The sequence below is a fragment of the Neofelis nebulosa genome, chromosome 2 (genome assembly GCF_028018385.1).
Source record: "Neofelis nebulosa isolate mNeoNeb1 chromosome 2, mNeoNeb1.pri, whole genome shotgun sequence".
Classification (NCBI taxonomy): Eukaryota; Metazoa; Chordata; class Mammalia; order Carnivora; family Felidae; genus Neofelis; species Neofelis nebulosa.
This window is the reverse complement of record NC_080783.1, coordinates 210,211,686-210,227,510: the sequence shown is the minus strand read 5'-3', so window position 1 is coordinate 210,227,510 and position 15,825 is coordinate 210,211,686. Positions and strand designations below refer to the sequence as shown.

General features: G+C 55.5%; 1 protein-coding gene across 1 annotated transcript in view; it reads right to left on the bottom strand.

Annotated features, from left to right (window-relative positions):
• PADI2 (peptidyl arginine deiminase 2) overlaps nucleotides 1-15,825 on the bottom strand; it is a 42,115-nt gene that overhangs the window by 9,162 nt on the left and 17,128 nt on the right. The window contains exons 4-10 of the mRNA XM_058718925.1: nucleotides 12,897-12,958; nucleotides 10,651-10,768; nucleotides 10,058-10,183; nucleotides 4,268-4,446; nucleotides 2,453-2,556; nucleotides 1,628-1,739; nucleotides 1,004-1,111 (exon numbers count right to left, since the gene is read on the bottom strand). Coding sequence (XP_058574908.1) covers nucleotides 1,004-1,111; nucleotides 1,628-1,739; nucleotides 2,453-2,556; nucleotides 4,268-4,446; nucleotides 10,058-10,183; nucleotides 10,651-10,768; nucleotides 12,897-12,958 — 809 coding nt within the window. The remainder of the gene's footprint in view (nucleotides 1-1,003; nucleotides 1,112-1,627; nucleotides 1,740-2,452; nucleotides 2,557-4,267; nucleotides 4,447-10,057; nucleotides 10,184-10,650; nucleotides 10,769-12,896; nucleotides 12,959-15,825) is intronic.

Sequence of the window (15,825 nt, the reverse complement as noted above, 5' to 3'; positions counted from 1 at the left end):
GGTTCTCAAGAAGTAGGCGTGACCCTGTGGCCCTCTCGGGACTCCAGGAGAGGTTGCCATGCATGTGACCTTGGGAAAGCCCCCTGACCTATCCCCGTCTCTGTCTCTTGCTCCATCCAAGCATCCCCTGCCTGTTCAGGGTGGACGGTGAGGACAAAGGAGACAGGCTTCGGTTCTGCCCTTATTCTGCCAGTGGGTCAGGGCATAAGCGGGGTGGCAATGGCCTCTAGAATCAGGGAGTCGGATTGCTTTAAAGAAACACATACACTGGGGCACCTGGATGGCTCAGTTGGTTGATTTCAGCTCAGGTCATGATCCCAGGATTGTAGGATTGAGCCCTGTGTTGGGATCTGCATTGGGTGTGGAGCCTGCTTGAGATTCTCTCTGTGTCTCTCTCCCTCTCTCTCTCTCTCTGCCCCTCCCCTGCTCTCTCTCTTTAAACAAAAACAAAACAACAACAAAAAAACCACACATAAGCTAAAAAACCACAGCTTCAATGAGCTTTGAAGTTGGAACCATGATTTTCGACAATGGCTTCACTATAATTTTCCTCTTTGGAACTTATTTTTCTGCCAGTGGGGGGTGGGGCAGGGGCAGGAGTTAGGGTTCTTGCCCCATCTCTTTCCCATAGCTCCCATTTCCTGTGAGATAACTCTCCTACGAGAAAACTTTTTAGCCAGGGGATCAAAAAAGTCACGTCAGGGTGCTTTTCACTCCTGCCTTCCCAAGTGGGTGCAAGTGATAACAATAGAACATTTATCGAGCACTTGGGGTGTGTCAGGCCCTGGGGTAGTGTCGCACTTTCCTATGAGAAAATTCTCCAAGGAAAGGACCTTGGAGGTCACTATCCCAACTGACCCATTCTGCAGGGGAAAAGATGGAGGTGCTGGGCCACAGTCTAATTTGTCAAGGATGCCCAAGGTCTCCTGACCATTCTGTGCTGTAAGAGTCCTCAGGATTGTTTCCCCTGCCCCTCACCCCAAGGTGGCCCTCAGCATCTCACCAGAAGCTGCTTCATTGGGAAGTCCTTCAGGTATCCATCTCGGGGGGAGTCCAGTACCACGGGGAAGCCTTTATGGGGGGCCTCTATGTAGCCAAACTCAACTTCATCCTGTGGGGACACCAAGGAGAGCTGTCAGACAAGCCAGCCTCCCCAGTTCTTTTCACTAGCAAACGACGGCAGTGGTTTCTTACATATCCTTCTTCAAATAGTCTCTGCATGCTCCAAGCACGTTTGCACTCCTATCAACCCCACTTCTTAAAACATAATCAATAACATCCTATGCACATTTTCTTGCAAGTAACATCTTTGTTTGAAGTGCATTCTGTATATATAGGTTGGCTTCTTTTTAGCTGCTGTATAGTACTCCACAGTAAGGCTAGCCCATCATGCCATATTCCAGTCGCCTGTGGATAAACATTTAGGTTGTTTTATAATCTTTTGCTGCTATAAGGAGCAATGCTGCAGTGAATTGCCTTATACATTTAGATCTCTGTGCACATGTGCACGTATGAGTTGACAGCAGAATTCCCACACATGGAGCTGCTGGGTGCCAGGGCCCTGACATGAAGCCAACTCTCCCTGCGTAGCCATGGCCCACGTCCCTCCCAGCCCGGGGTTCCTCACCTGGATCCAGCGGTCGCCTCGATTTACATACTGGAAGCAGACCTTTAGTTCACAGTTGGTTTTCTCAACCAGGTTCTTCACCTCTTTCAGGAACAAGTAATTGTCCTTCATGCTGAGAAGTTTGGGGAAGAGAGGGAGGCCAGGAGGAAGGGTGAGGAGGGACAAGGGCCAGTCCAACCGAGGTGGCAACAAGCGGCTGGCACCTCCGGGCTGTGCTGGGCAGATGAGGCCACGAATGCGTTCATAGTGACCTTCGCAAAGGTGGAGCCAAGGCCAAGCGAATTGCTCTAGTCGCGGCGTTTGCCAAGGTCACAAACAAATAAAACGAGAAAGGGGGTTCTTGCCCCCACCTTCCCAGATTTCCAAAGAAAAGCTGTGTCTAGCCTAGAGGCAGGGGATGGGCCCGGGGCCTCAGGGTCCCATTCGGCTTGGCCGGCACCCAGGCAGGCCCTGCTTTTCCTTGTCTCTGCTTTTGCTGCAGGTGCCTAGCACATAATAGATGCTCAAAAAAAAAAAAAAAATGCTGCCTAAGATGAGCTGAACACCCATGGGAGGTTCCCAACCAGATGACACGGGCGAGAATGAGAAAAGAAATGATGGCTATCGTATTTGAAGCACAGACTGTACCAAGACCTTGGATTAATACTTTGCCTGCTTCTTTTCATGCCCACGGTGACCGTGTGATGTCAGCATTTCAGAGAAACGGAGGCACAGAGAGGCCCCGTGGGTCGCCCAAGGTCACACGGGCGGTAAATGACAGAGCCAGGATCTGAACTCAGGTCTGTCTGCCCCCAAAGCCCCAGCGTTAGCCCCTTGCTTGCTTACCAGCACACGAACACTGACAAGGGAGGCAGGATGTTGGGGGTCATGATCCACGGAGCAATCCGGAACACCACAGTGTCCGTGAAGATAGGTGTCAGGGGAATCTCCTGGGCACGGGACAAAGGAGGAGATCACAGAGTCTGGTCAGGGTGCGTCTCAGGCCTGCCTCGTAGAGCGGGTGGAATCGACAAGCAGCCTACATTTGTTGAACACGCGCCGCGTGCCGGGCCCTGGGGTAGCGTCACCTGTGCCCTCTCCTTTCTGCCCCACAGCAACCCCAGGGGGTAGATACTATCATAACCCCTTGCTTTGCAGGTGGGGAAACTGAGTCACAGACCTCTAGTCACAGGCTTGTTATGCGGCTGCCCACGGGCACGTGATCAGCAAGGGGTAAAGCCTGGATTTGAACCCAGGCAGTCACTATCAGATCTTGCCCCATCGAAGTCCACTTCCTGAAATTGGCCCACAGGACGGCCGAGCCGGCCCCGGGCCTTCTGCTTCTGCTCCGGGCACCTTGCCCTTTTCTACAGGTGAACGTTTCAAATGTTTGGGGGGAGTTTTGCAACGTCCAGGTTGTTCTTTAAGGAAATGTTCAGAAGGCTTGCCTGGAACCTGAGGGAAAACAAGCGAACTCCAGGGTTCCTTTCCGTACTTGGCTTTGAACACCTACAGGAAACGGCGCCTGCCCTTGGCAGAGAAGGCGGGAGCGGACGGGACTATGGGCCTCGCTGGCCTTTCCTGCCTGGGTCTGCTTTTTCAATCTCTGCTGGTTTCCACTAGGGGGGCCGGTCTGACACCCCGATGGTCAGGCTACTCCAGGCACAGGTGGGAACAGAAGCCTTCTCCTTACCTCGTCCGGTGAGCGTCACCTTTCCTGCCTTTCTTCTCCTGAGGGACCTGAGGGATTCTGAGGAATGGGTTCCTACAAGTTTGGATGCTCGCAACGGCTCCAGAAGGAGAAACTTTTGCCGTTTGTTTCATAGACGGGGAAACGAAGGCACGGGGGCAAATTCACCCGCCCCGTGTCTCAAGGGCTCGAAGCCGGGCAGTCTGACTCCGGAGCCTGTTCTCAGAAGTCTGAGCTAGACCCAGCCTCACCTTCTACAGAGCCCATTGTGTCCTGGCCCGAAGTGGTCTGGACCTGACAGTGGGCACGAGAGCCAGGTTCCTCCCTGTATCTGAGTAAAGCGGGCTGGGCCCGAGAGGTGGGAGTCTGGGCCTAAGACCCTTGTCAGCAGGATACATCTAAGTGAGGGTCGCTTCTCCTCCAGAGGGGCAGGTGCCCTCCTTCTCGTCCGGTTTCCCAAAACCAAGAACAAAGATGGGTGACATATGTGGCCATAGGGTGGGGGTGTGACCTGGGGCTGGGATTTGGGGTTCAGCCTGTGGGTCAGAGTTGGTGTAACCCACAGTCAGGTGAGGGGAGAGAAAAGCGGGGCATACGAGTAGTCGATAAACCTCACGTGTGTGGCCCAGTTTGCTCCCTGCGCTAACCGGGAGGGATCTGTGCCTCGGAACCACGCTACTGCAGGGGGGAGGGCAGACCAGGGGACAGACGTGGGGGATGTCAGAAACGTCACGCACAGGGAATCCTGGGGAGTCGGTGCGGCAAGCCGGAGGGTCCCCAGCGCACGGCTCCGAGGACCCTCGCAGACACGTGTGCCTGGCAGGGCGGGGGGAGCATCTAGGTCTCCAAGCTTGGGGTGGTCCAGGCTTGGAGGGCAGTGGAACGAGTGGGGGCCCCGAGACGGACCCTCTGGAAGGACTCCACCTGGTCCCCGGAGGCAGCCCTTCATGCTGGAGGCCTGGAGCCCTCACCTCGGCCATGTACTCCAGCAGGCTGACGTGGATGGACACCAGGCCCGGGAAGCCCTCGTCGGGAAAACGCAGGCCTTCCACAAAGAACAGCAGCTCTGCGGAGCCGCCCGTGTACTTGACCACGTGGTAGAGCTTCCGTCGGCCCAGGATGTGGATGTAACGCTGGCCAAAGAAAGGGTCTGGAGGGAGAAGGGCCGATGTCAGGTCCCCGCCCCCACCAGGGAGCAGTGTCAGGGGGGCAGGGGGCGAGACGGCAGAGAAACTAGTCCTCTAGACTTAGGGAGAAAAGCACAAGCAGAAAACGCCACCAGGAGGGCCATGGCCCGTTCGATGTCCCAGCACTGTGGCCCGCTCGCCATGTGGCGTGGAACCAGACGACCTCTCTGGCTCCCGGCTTCCTCGCCTATGAAATGAGCTAGCCCTCCCCGCCATGGTATACACAAAATGGCAGCAGATGATGGCTAAGCGGCTAGCCGCGTGGAGGAAGGACATTACGTCCCTGAGTTACAGACAAGGAACCCGAGTCTCAGGATAGGGAAATGGCTTCTCCGAGGCCACGCAGCCAGTGAGTGGCCAAGCTGGGACACAAAGTCATGTGCAATTCTGAACCCCAATCTCCCTTCCCCCTTAATAAACAAAACGTCGCCGTGCCCACTTGCACCCCAAATTCCTGTCTGCGGAACAGAAGTCACGTTGGCATGAAGAACCACACGTGGTCTCTGGCTGTACCTTCTCGTGGCTCTTCCCTCCGCTGGGAATGGTTGTTCCTCTCCTTCCAGGCCTGGATGCGTGTCCCTTCTGGGAATTATGCCCAGATCCCCCAGAGACCAAGGCAGGGGCTCTGTGTGGAGCGTCCGCAGCCCCCCCTCCTTGCCCATCACAGACTCTCTGAGGGAGTATGATCTTGGGGGCTAGTTGTCGGCCCTGAGAGACTGCCACCTGGGGGCAGAGACAGGCCTGGCTGGGCGCAAAGCCAACGTGGCACATGTTCATGTTGAATAAATATCTACCGAATGAACCAATGGCTTCCGCGCCATGCCCTATAGATTTTTCAGGCCAGAGCACACGTATTGAATTACAACTGTGTTGCCAGCATGGGCAAGGACCTCTGGGGAAGGATAGAAATGGTCGGGATGTAGCATCTCTCTCGGTCTACGCACGGTGCTCAGCCAACGAGAAGGTAACACGGGTGTGGGAAGCGTCATAAGTGAGCCACAGGAGAGAGATCCCGGCAGTTACTGGGGTAGGGAGGGTAGGGGAAGGGAGGTAGGGCGGGAAGCATGTGAGCAGAGGAAGGGAGACTTTGAGAGGCCCTTTAGGGTGGCAGAGGTGGGGCGTGGCGAGGAGAGGAGATACTTGCATTGCCAAAGGCATGGAGGTAGGACCCTATGCAGAGCTTCCAGAAGGAGTTTCTTTATGCCCTGCAGAGCTGGAAGGGCAGAATCAGGCTCAGCTTAATACTCATCGTCAATAACAATGGTAATGATGAATGACCAGTCACCCATGGGTTAGAACATGTCACCGGGACAGTCCTGGTACAAATAGGGTGCTTGATTAAAACGTGTAAATTAAGGGGCACCTGGGTGGCTCAGTCGGTCGAGCATCTGACTTCGGCTCAGGTCATGATCTCAGGGTTTGTGAGTTCGAGCCCCGTGTCGGGCTCTGTGCTGACAGCTCAGAGCCTGGAGCCTGCTTCGGATTCTGTGTCTCTCTCTCTCTCTGACCCTCCCCTGCTCACACTCTGTCTCTCTCTCACAAATCAATAAACATTAAAAAAAAAAAAAACCCTTGTAAATTAAATGGAGGAATCTCCGAAGCCCGGGTTCAGGACAGTCCCTCACATTAGGACAATATGCTCAACTAGACCCTGGTATAGGTCTGGTTAACTTATTCATCTCGCTGAGGGCAGGTGACCCTAGTGGTTATGACCTCCAGAGTCAGAGAGACCTGGGTTCAAATACCGCTCTAACTTCACAAGCAAAACCTTAGGGAGTTCACTTAACCTCCCTGAGCCTCAGTTCGCCCGTTTGTTAAATGGGGATAATAACACCGACGCCACAAAGTCATTGCAAGATAAAAGGACGCAGCATCAGTAACTTAGGGAAACCCAGTAACCCCGGGTAACCATCAGTAACCCACCTGGGGCCTGTTGGCATTCGTATTACAAGAGCCCGTCAGTGAGTTGGCACCGACCTTCCTGCGAACCTCAGGGCCTTCTCACTGAACGGCTTATGAACAGAAGGCGAAGAAATAATACCTCACCTCACCTTGCCTTGGGTGGGCCCAAGAAACGAGGCAGACAGACTCAGACACCGGATGTGCCAAGGAGCTCGTCACGGCCCGACCCGGAAACGACAGCGTGCGCCCTGAGTACCTCCCGATCACCAAGCAGATCCAGATGGGTGCACGTAATTGAGAGAGTTCTCTTCCAGGCCCTCAGGCCCACCCGTACGTCCCAGGTTGAACTTGCACTGATGCTCAGGGGAGAGGGCTCAGGCCTAGAAGCGGACCTGTCTTCGCAGGAAGCTCCAAAGCTTCCCCAGGACTCTGGGCACTTGGGCATTCGGCCTGGGCCTGGGCAGGGAAGGGGTCTGGTCAGGTAGCTGGGTCAGGTGCCAGGACACCTTCTTGCCCATCTGCAGGTGGTATTCTCCCCCTCGAGGCCTGCAATTTATGTTTCTCTCTTTCTGGTGACTTGGGTCAGCGCCGCGCGGATCGATTCCTTGGTGGGAACAATCCAGCCGCTGTCCCAAGGAGCCTCCTTCCCCCCCTGTCCCCAGCTTGGTGCGGGCCGCCTGGGCATGGCCGGCTCTCCCTGCGGGACGCCACAATGCCCTTCTGTTGAGCAGCCCACATGCCTCGGGCTGGGCCTGCCAGCCACCCTGACCTCTCCTTGGCCCCAGGCATTGGCCCTACCGGCCGGCGCGTGGTATGGGTTGGCATAACCCTTCCGGTCACTTTGGAGCCACTCCACCTCCCAAGGAGGCTCCTTGATAGTGCGACCAACTGTCCTGGTTTGCCGGGGACTGAGCGGTTTCCAGGAGGAGGGATTTTCTGTGTTAAAGCCAGGAAAGTCCTGGGCAGACTGGGGCACGCTGGTCACTGTATCCTTAGAGGACGAGGTCAGGCCCCAACGTTGGGGTCCTGGGGCAGAATCTGAGGCTGGAACACAGATACCTGTGTCTGCCTGACAGCACTGGGGACCACTGTCTATGGCAATGATTGTAATGAATAATCGTCAGAATAATCCCAACAGAAGCAACAGGTGCCACCTTTAGAAGCATTCCACGGGCCGGCTACTGTGCTGAGCACCCGACATCTGTTCCTTGTTTAATCCCCACCGCGAGCAGGGACGGTCAGGCCTCTCATCCCTGACCCAGGGATGTTCATGAACCCGTAGGAGTTCATCCCTACGTCCCAGATGAACTCACAGGGCGTGGGCTTGTGAGCAGACTTGCCCAGATGCAGGGTTTGAACTTCCCAGGCTCCGGAGTTCCCTCCTGGGGTCCCTTGGCCTCCAGCCCGGCCCCCAGCCCTTGGGGGACACAGGTGAAACACTGCATTCGTGTAACACAACACGCTCTCACCCATCGCCGTACTCAGATTTTGACCAAACCCGAAAATCTTTGCCCAGAAGGAAAGAAAACCGTCACAGATGGATTATTCCCTTCCCCCCACCTGTTCTTTCCAAGATTCCACATTTTGTGGGGAACTATTCTGGAATCGTCGCCGTGTCAGGAACGGGCCCCCCTCGCCCCTCGGGACAGCAGCCCAGATAAGACAGACGGGGCGACGGAGCCTCAAGGTGCTTGTCTACGCAGGGCCCATCTCGGATGGCAAGTGAGGGGCCGCGATGTGATTGCGGGGCCAGACGGCGACCCGCGCCCACTACCAAACAGGGCCCTCTGGATAACGTGCAGGTGTCACCGCCAGCAAATCATCCCGCGTTACAATTCAATGTCACGGTCGAGAGGCACAGGTGGAGGCCCGGTCCCGCCGGCAGCCCCTGTCGCTGTGGCAACCCTGGACTGGACGGGGTAAACATCAACCTCTCCGGCCCCCTGGGGCAGCAGAGCCGGCCTGTCTCTGGGGACGTTCCAACCTGTGTGAGGTCACTGTCCGGGCCCAGGGTGGATCAGAGGGAGGACTGGCTTTGGGTGGCCGCTGTCCACTGCTGTTCTGGTTAAATCACCCCCCGCGGTGAGGGCCCAGGGCCCCCGTGACCAACTCCTCGTGGTTCTAGCAAGCCTGTCCAGAGGTGGGCCCCAGAGGTAGGCTGGAGATCCGGGGCCCCCCAGACAGCTGGGCACACAGGGGAAGCCCCGCCCCACATCATGGCAAATTGCAAAGCAAACTATTTTGCTGAGAGAGGCTTTTAATACATAAATCAGATCTTGACAGCCCCTTGCTTAAAACCCTCTAATGGCTTTCCACTGCACTCAGAATAAAATCCAAGGCCTCTCTCTGCATGCCCTGGCCTCTGCCCAGATCGCTGACCTTGACTCCAACACAGCCACCACTTCTGGTCTCCCTTTTGCTCCTCCAACGCCCCAAGCTGGTCCGCTCCTCTGGGCTTTGTATGTGCTGTTCCCTCTGCTTGGAACACTCTTCCCTCAGCTCATGAATGGCTATTTCCTCCCCATTGTTGATTTGGGTCTCAGCTCAAATGTCACCTGCTCAGAGAAGCCTTCCCAGACCTTCCCAGGCTAGCGAGGCCTCCCCTCTGTCTCTGATGTTCCCTATTACTTGGTGGGTATCGTTCCCTCCAGTTGTGCTCCTTATCAGGTCTCCCTCACTCCCTCACTTATCAGGTCACCCCATCGCCTCCCCCACGGCAGGCCGGGACTGCAGAGTTCACTGCCAGGACCCCGGCACTGAGAATGGCACTTGGCACTGAGGGGGCTCAACGTGTATTTCTAGAAAGAATGAGACAGAGCGGGCAGCTGTGAGGGCTAGTTCTGCGGTGGAAGCAAGCTCCCTGCACAGCGGGGACCCAGGGTGCCCTGTCACCATCAAGAGGAGCAAGGGGTCAGCTCTGCAAAGGTGCCCAGAACCTCATTGGAGACCCTTTAAAAGTTAGAAGGCAGCCGGGGCACCCAGGTGGCTCAGTCGGTTGAGCGTCTCACTTTGGCTCAGGTCGCGACCTCACGGTTTGTGAGTTTGAGCCCCATGGGGGGCTCTGTGCTGACAGCACAGAGCCCGCTTCGGATCCTCTGTCCCCCGCTCTCTCTCTCTGTCTGCCCCTGCCCTGCTTGTGTATGCACATGCTCTCTCTTTTGAAAATAAACACTAAAAAAAAAAAAAAAAAAAGAGTCAGAGGTCGTTTTCTGCTCCAGAAAGTCCGAGATGGGCAGAAAACACCCAGGGAAGTGATGGGTGCATATTATGAAGGTGATGTGGCTCTAGAAAGGTGATGGACCTCAAAAGCCCTTCCTCCTTTGGTTCATGGGGAAGGGGGGACTCTGGGTTGTACATAAACCTGCGTCACTACCAACTCCTTTGAGGCGGGAGAGGCCCATCCCTGGGGCCTCGTGACTTCACAGGACAAGAGTGCTCCCAGCGGCTATTTCTAAGAGGCCAATCCTGGCCCTCTCCAGTCACCTGCACCCACAGGGGCCATAACTGCTAAGGGGTGGGAGGACAGGAGACTCCACAGAGGCGTCTGGGGAAGGCCTGGGGCAGAGCTGGGGATAACTTTGGGGAAGGTGGAGGGCAGAGCTGGGCCCCGGCGAGCTTAGCTCAGTGAGTGCTGAAGGGACGGAAGCGTTCAGAAGGGCAGGGGTCACTCACTCTCCACGTAGAACACGCCCACTTTGTCCGAGTCTGTCATGGAAATGTAGAGAACGATCTCATATCCCACGGGGAGGCGGTCTGGGCCTTTGGTCCGCAGGATCATCTGGGACATGTCCTTGAGGTCTGTGGCGAGGGCGGGGGGCGGGGCAGGGGGATGCACGGGGAGGTTAGAATTAAGAGACGTGGGGCTGGACTGTTGGCTCGCAAACAACCCTCACTTTTCCCATCAAGACAGAACCTGCACCCCCCCCCCCACATGCATATTGTGGAAACTGCAGAAAAGCATAAAACCCGGTTATCACCTCCAAAACCATGATCTCCTGTGACCTCTTGAGAATTTCCTTCCAGTCCGTTCCCTAGGTGTATGAGTATGTGTAACTCCTAAAAAATGTGGTTCCGATTGAACCACATTCGTAGATTTGTCTTTTTTTTTTTTTTTTTATTTTTTAGCAAGAGTGGATACTTCAGTCCACCATCCCCAGGAGACTGAAGGTCGCTCCAGCCTCTGCCTTGGCCCGGCCCAGGACTGAGCAGGAGTGTTTCTATTGCTTCTCCCTGCCCCCAACCCCGAGCGTGGGTCCCGCTGGTACCTTCCTTGCTGTAGACCTTCTCGTCGTTCAAATCCTCCTTGGGCAACCAGGGCGTGTCTCGGTCACAGTTCACCAGCAGGATGGCCCCCTGGCCCTCAGGGCCCCAGGTCCAGGATGCCTGCGTCGGCAGGGAGACAGGTCAGTGCCTTCTTGTCTACCCTCTGGCTGATTCCCGGCGCCACTGCAGATCCCACGGGACACCAAAGAGACAGCCCCAGGATGACAGAAAGAGCAGTCACCGCTCATCAGGGGCAGGGGGCACTTGGCAAACGCAAACTCCCCATCTGATGCCTGGAGAGGGGCAGTGTAAGCACTGGAGGTAAGCTCAGGAGGGGGACGGTGGCAGAGGGAGACCCAGAGATAGGAAAACTGACCGGGGCTTTTATGAGCCTTGTGTCTGGTGTGCCTGTGCCTGGAGGAGGTGGAGGCAGGGAGACGGAGGGAGGCCAGAGAAATGAGCCCGCCGACATTCTATGACCGGCTCTGAAGTCCACAGGGGATCACGGGGAGATGCCTGGACGGACAGACACCCAGCTGTTTGCAGACATGCTGAGTGGTCCAAATGGGACCTGCAAGGCGATCCATTCTCTACGCTGCAGCCAGGGCCGAATTGGAACGAGCTCCAACCAGATCATGTTGCTTTCCTGCTTTAAGCCCTGCCGGGGGCTCCCTGTTGACTTAGGATAAAGTCCCGATCCCTCACCGCAGGCTGCAAGGCCCGGCGAGACCTGCCGGCTCTCCTTCAGCCCCCCTCCACCTTCCCCCTCGCTCGCTCTGCTCCCCCAGCTCTCAGGCCTGTGCCCTTACATGTTGCTGTGCTCACTGCGTGCTCCTGTGTCCCCCTAACCTGGCCAACCCCACTCCTCCTCCTGGTTGTGGCACGGCCATCCGTTCTTCCTGGAGGCCCTTCTGATTCTCCAGCCCTGAGCATCTGCCCTGGGTCTACACTGAGGGCACCGTACAAGTCCTCTCTGGGGATGAACTGGCATATGCAAGTAACATAGGCCCCTGGCAAAAACATCGGTGACGTAGAAGGCCAGGAAATGGAAAATAGGTAGGAGCAAACCGCCTGGATATACGCAGGGCGAAACCAGTGGAGCTGAACAACCGGCTTGAGGGCAAAGGAGAAAAGCAGCATGAAATGGACAGCACAAGGCTCTCGACACGAGTTAAAACATACACGCGCACGAACCACACTGTGCGTTCTACGAGAATCCTGAGAACACAGGGGCGCCTGGGTGGCTCCGTCGGTTAAGCGTCTAACTCTCGGCCTCAGCTCGGGTCATGATCTCCTGGTTTGTGGGTTCGAGGCCCCACATCAGGCTCTGCACTGACAGTGTGGAGCCTCTCTCTCCCTCGGTCTGCGCCTCCCCCCCCTCGTGCTGTCTCTGTCTCTCTCAAAATAAAGAAAATTTAAAAAGGAAAAAAAAGAATCATGAGAACAGAAAGAAACACCTTGAGCCCATTAAAATGGCCCTTTGCAGGGGAGCAGAATGGGAGTGTGGAATGCAGGATAAAAGAGAATAAATGAATGATGAATGAATGAATGAATGAATGAATGAGTAGAACAGGAGAGGCGTTGTGTGTGCACCATGAAAAATAACATGCACGGGCGCCTGGATGGCTCAGTTGGTCGAGCATCCCACTCTTGATTTCAGCTTAGGTCATGATCCCAGGGTCTTGGGATCAAGCCCTTGCGTTGGGCTCTGGGCTAAGAGTGGAGCCTGCTTGGGATTCTCTCTCTCTCTCTCTCTCTCTCTCTCTCTCTCTTTCCCTCTGCCTCCCTCCCCCCACTTGCTCTCTCCTCTAAAGTGAGAAAAAATATATGACTTGAACTGAGAACGATTAATGCAATCTTTCCTCCTGACAGTCCCCCTCGTTCAGTTTTAAAATTAAAAAAAAAAGGGGGGGGGAATAATGAGAGCAAATGCTTTGGCAGCACTTTCTCTGTGGCAGGACGGTCATTATTTCCACAAACTAGTGTCCCATCCTGTGGGGGGGGGGTGGAACTGAGACTCAGGAAAGGGCTCTGTAGCTATTGCTTTAAGGAGCCCGGCTCCCCCGTGAGCTCTGCCACGGGTGTGCCGTGTCCGTGTGCGGGAGACTGTGCTGGGCCTCAGTCTCCTCCTCTGTAAAAGGGGAGCTGTCTGTGTCTGCTGGGAGAACTACGGGATCCATCCTGGGGCTCTGCCCCCAGGCACCCCCCCCCGCCCATGCCAGTCCCATCTGCCCCGGTAACTAGGTACCTTTCTTGGGTTGTTCTTCTCCACCACGCCGTCCCGGTCTGCGTCCACATCCAGGGAGATCTCTGGGGACAGACACATGGGTGAGTTGTTGAGCCTGCCGGACAGGGTGAGGCAGGCCAGGGATCTCCCAATACTTCACTGTTCCGCAGGCAGTTCTGGGGGGTGGGCGGGATGAACCTCACTCTACAGGTCTAGGAGCCTTGGCTCAGAGGGGCCAAATTGTGTGCCCTGTGTGAACAGGTCGCATTAGCAGACCTGGGACACACACTGTGTTTGGTCAGATCTGAAGCTCACATTTTAAAAACTTTCACAGGCAGGGCGCCTGAGTGGCTCAGTCGGTTGAGCGTCGGACTTCGGCTCAGGTCATGATCTCACGGTCTGTGAGTTCGAGCCCCGCGTCCGGCTCCGTGCTGACAGCTCGGAGCCTGGAGCCTGCTTCGGATTCTGTGTCTCCCTCTCTCTCTCTCTGCCCCTCCCCTGCCCATGCTCTGTCTCTCTCTGTCTCAAAAATAAATAAACATTAAAAAAAAGTTGAAAAACTTTCATAGGGGTTCCTGACTGCCTTTCCCAGTCTTCTGTCCTGATGGTGCACACACAGGTGGTGCATTTGTATGTGATCTCTTCTAGAACGCCCACCTCCCACCAGGGTTTTACTGTGGGTGGGAAACTAGGTCTCCAACCCCTCTGGATCTCAGGGTGCCCGAGAAGCCAGGCTGTCAGATAGAAGATCCAGGGTGAGGTCCCTGTTTATTCTTTCTTTTGGGGAAGGGGCGTTTGGTGACCTTAGGCCTGTCCCGGGGACAGGTGTCACAGAAACTGTGTGGGGCAGTGAAATGAGCTCAAGATTTAGCGTCAAGAGAGTGCTAGGTTTGAACCCTGCTTTTCTGCTTACGAGCTCTGTGACTTTGGGCAGGTTAGACAGCCTCTCTGAGCCTTAGGTTCTTTACCTGCAAAATGGGGCCCTTCCTAGTCGGAGGAGGTGTACTAATTGCAACAGTAGGCACTGCTGACATTTCGAGCTGGATGCTTTGTTGTGGGGACTGTCCTGTGCACTGGAGGATGTTTAACAGCATCTCTGGCCTCTACCTGCTGGATGCCAGTAACACCCCCCAATTTCAGCAATGAAAGTGTCCCCAGATATTGCCAAATGGCCCCTGAGTTAGAGACTAACAGGGAGGGGCAGGGGAGCTTGTCCCAAGGTGATGGGGATGTCACACAATGGGACAAGCTAGTCCAGGTCCCAGAACTGCCCCGTGGGCTTGGCCTCACGCTGAGCATGACTTGGACAGAGGGCAGGAGTTGGGTGGGAATGAATGCATTCCTGGTCTGTCCCCTTGGCAGGCAGGCTCTCTCCCTGGCTCGGGTGGGAAGGAGGGTCCTGGCACAGGAAGGGCACTGATGTCACCATTCCAGAGATGGCTCACCCTGGGGATTACACTCAAGTCTTCCCTTTGCCCATAGCCCGATTCCCTGAATGTGGCTTTTCTGGGTCTAGGAGGAGGCAGGGCAGGGGAAGCTTTTAGGGTACTCTTTCGTTGGGAGAGGCAGCACCCCAGGGTCCCAACCTCTGCCTCCCTAGGGATGCCAGGTGCCATAGGGCATGATTAGGTAAGCTTCTCCCATCGACCATCTGCTCAGCCAATCACTGTTGGTCATCTACTATTTCCAGGCACGATACCAGGCATGGGGACCCAGCAGTGGGCATTCAGGGCATAGTGCCTGCCCTGGAATCGTCGGTCCTATGGGATAAGTATTATTGTTGCCGTTGTACAGGTGAGCAAACCCAACCTCAGAGATGTCACCTGTCAGCAGACGGGGCTGATAACCTGGAGGCTGGTGCAGGGTAAGGATGCTGGGGACAAAGTGGTGAAGGGGGGTGCCCCCAGCTGCTGTTAAGCGACTGAAGTCTCAGATGGAAAAGCAGTATTGATTTTGGTTCCCAGACCTTCATGAACGTTCCAGCTGGACACTCCTCAGTCAATGCGGCCTCTCCGCAAGGTTGGCTTCCTGAAGCTCCGCCCCCGAGAACCAGCCACAGACCCGGGCTCCTTAAGGAATCCCTTTCTTTGCTTTTCAAGGTAACAATCTCTCCTGTGTGCGCAGTTCCCCTTGCCAGAGGCAGAGAACTTGCCATGCAGGGAGGAGTTATCACTCGCCCTGCCACCCTCACCACACAGACGAGGAAACCGAGGCACCCAGCAGGGAAGTGACCATGATGTCCCCAGAGAGTGCAGAGCCAGGCATCCCAGGTGGGCCTCTGACTCCAGACCCCTGGCCTTGGCCTGTTTCCTGCACTGTCTCAGGCTGATCTCCACCTTGGGCCGTTTCTGAAACCCAAGTCCGCCTTCAAGGGGAGATTTGCTCCCCTTAAGGTCATTCCCAGAGGGGCTGGCCACATCCCCACCCTGGCACCCCTGTGGCTTTTGTCTCTGGGTCAAGGTGGCGCCCCGCCATGGCAGAGGTGGGTCCACGAGAGCAGCGGATCACAGGAGAGAAATTACGAAGCACTTAATTGTGTTCTACCTCATGATGAATTCCTTAAGTTAAAACATTTTATCGATATAATATTTGCACATAATGCAAAAAAAAAAAAAATCAAATAGCACCAAACAGCTCCTAAAGAAAAATAAGTTTCCTGTCCATCCCATCCCCTCACCTGCCTGAGGCAATCTCCATGGTGCTAAGTAACATGCTCCGTTGCTTTCCCTCGATTTGTTAACTTCAGACACGTTTCATTGACTTCCTGTTAGGATATTCAGGCATTACCTAATTGGGCCCTCTTATGACCCGCGGCCCAACCGAGGACTTCTCCCCCTTCAAAGCTTCCTCCAAAGTTCAGTTTAACTAGATTCTGACGGGATGATCCTTGTAGGGACAGAGAATAGGGCTCTCATGACCCTCCCAGAGCTCTGCCCTCTTGGGATAGCTC